At 39.6% G+C, this 2,043-nt stretch overlaps 1 protein-coding gene across 1 annotated transcript in view; it reads left to right on the forward strand.

Annotated features, from left to right (window-relative positions):
* The first annotated feature begins 269 nt into the window (after positions 1-269).
* Positions 270-2,043, forward strand: part of CCKAR (cholecystokinin A receptor) — a 6,832-nt gene continuing 5,058 nt past the window's right edge. The window contains exons 1-2 of the mRNA XM_057365046.1: positions 270-393; positions 1,117-1,368. Coding sequence (XP_057221029.1) covers positions 270-393; positions 1,117-1,368 — 376 coding nt within the window. The remainder of the gene's footprint in view (positions 394-1,116; positions 1,369-2,043) is intronic.

Here is a 2,043-nt window from a genome sequence, read left to right on the forward strand (position 1 = left end):
TGTGCACACACGTGAGTGAGTTTGTGCACACACTCGTGGCTTTTCTGAACTGCCTTGTGTGCCCCTGGAATAAATCTTGTTCAGCCAGAACAGGACTCTGTGTGCAGGGTGCTCCTGTCGGAGAGTCAGAACAGCTTCCCTGCACAGCTGCCTCTCCTGTATTTCTCCTGAAGGCTTCATTCAGAAACGTGTTTGTTTASTGAAAGCATGGGCAGATAGTTACAGACCCACCTTCTCCTTCCTCAGAGCTCACCTGTGGATACTGAAGGATGGAAATCATTGATGCCAGCAGCTTCCTCGGGAACAGTACCAACATTACTGATTTCCTCTGCGATATCATCTTGGAAAATGACACTTTTTTCTGTGTGGACGATGCACCTTATCCTTCTAAAGGTATGTATGGGAAAATTGACTTTTTTTCAGGGAGTTTTAGTTCTAGCTGGATATAGAGATGCTGTAGAAAGAAAGCTATGCAAGGCATTTTCTCTAAGGGAGTGCAAAATCCTTGATTTTAGGTTAGTAAGAGAAACAGGCAGCCATAAATTTAGTATGTGCTGGTTTTTCAAATTAAAAATTCAACGACGACAAAATTGAATATAATGGAAATATATAGCTGTTGTAGCACAAAATGTAAACATCTCTGGTAAGGACTTGGAGAATTATGAGTTTTACTCAGTTCAATAACAATGGATCAGATCTGACACCATGTATGAAAGTGATTTAATATGAAATTATAGAACTCTGAGGCTGAAAAAAAATCCATGTATTAAAATGTTTTCTGATTGTTAAACCTTTTCTTACTTTTGCATAAAAGAGGAACTCACATGGAGAGTAAGTGGTGCACAACAAGTAGTGTGAGAAGTACACACTTTAAGAAGTTGTATTTGACTCTCCAAATGTACATTCCATTGCTTATGTTGTAGTTTAATGCTGTACAATTCAGGTAGATCAGAATATGTTTTAGGATTTCAGCACTTTCACTGATTTTGGTAAAGACATAAACCTTCATAAAATTGAATACAGAAAGGCTTTTATCTTCTGATTAAAGGTTGAAATATATGATATTAATCCGAGTTGAGCACTACATAACTGATCTTTTCTTGTCACAATTTTCAGATTTGCATCAGATAATTCGGATCCTCCTGTATTGTTTGATATTTCTGCTCAGCATTTTGGGGAACATTCTGGTGATTACGGTGCTGATAAGAAACAAGCGGATGAGAACAGTCACCAACACATTTCTGCTGTCACTAGCAGTCAGCGACCTGATGCTCTGCCTTTTCTGCATGCCTTTCACCCTCATTCCCAATCTGCTAAAAGATTTTATTTTCGGAAGTGCTGTTTGCAAAACTGCCACTTATTTCATGGGTAAGTCTGGGAAGTTTATACCTATTTTGAAGGCTGACTAATGAGACAGGTGAGAAGGTATTCAAAAACCTACAAAAAGCTGTTTCCGTCCACCATTGAAGTTACCAATTTATGAAGAAACAACTTTGTAGAGTAAATCTTTATGGTTTATGGTGTCCTTGGTCTGATCCAGTTAAACTTTAATGATGTACAGAAGTATTTTGCTGGACGCAAAGGTGTTGCATGACCAAACTTTAATGCAGAACCCAGCACGTGCACTTCCTTACCCATCACTGGCAAGGTTGTTATCAGCGTTCAGATCACCCACCAGAAATGATAGGCTTGCACAACCTCAGTAAGGGCAGATCCTGCCCGCAGATTTTTGTCAGCAGTGATACATAAAAAAGAAAAAAGAAAAGGGCCAAAGCAGGTGTAAATTGCAGAGCTGGGTGTTGGAGCAAGCACTCTTTGCAGGCAGACCAGGTGTGATCAGAGCTCATCAGRAGACCATAAAACCCAGATATAGATTTTAGAGGCTGTCTTTGATAAGCATCACTTTTGCGTGCCTTGCCATACTTTTGGCTGTGGAGCCAGGAGCTAGGAATTTCAGAATGCCTGGGTTGTGGTGTGTATGTGTAAATGATTTTTGTCTCACTTTGAATTCTTCCTCTGCATTTGCTTGTTTCTTAACCAAAA

This window comes from Malurus melanocephalus, unplaced genomic scaffold (genome assembly GCF_030028575.1).
Source record: "Malurus melanocephalus ecotype Western Australia unplaced genomic scaffold, MMel_1.1 scaffold_47, whole genome shotgun sequence".
Classification (NCBI taxonomy): domain Eukaryota; kingdom Metazoa; phylum Chordata; class Aves; order Passeriformes; family Maluridae; genus Malurus; species Malurus melanocephalus.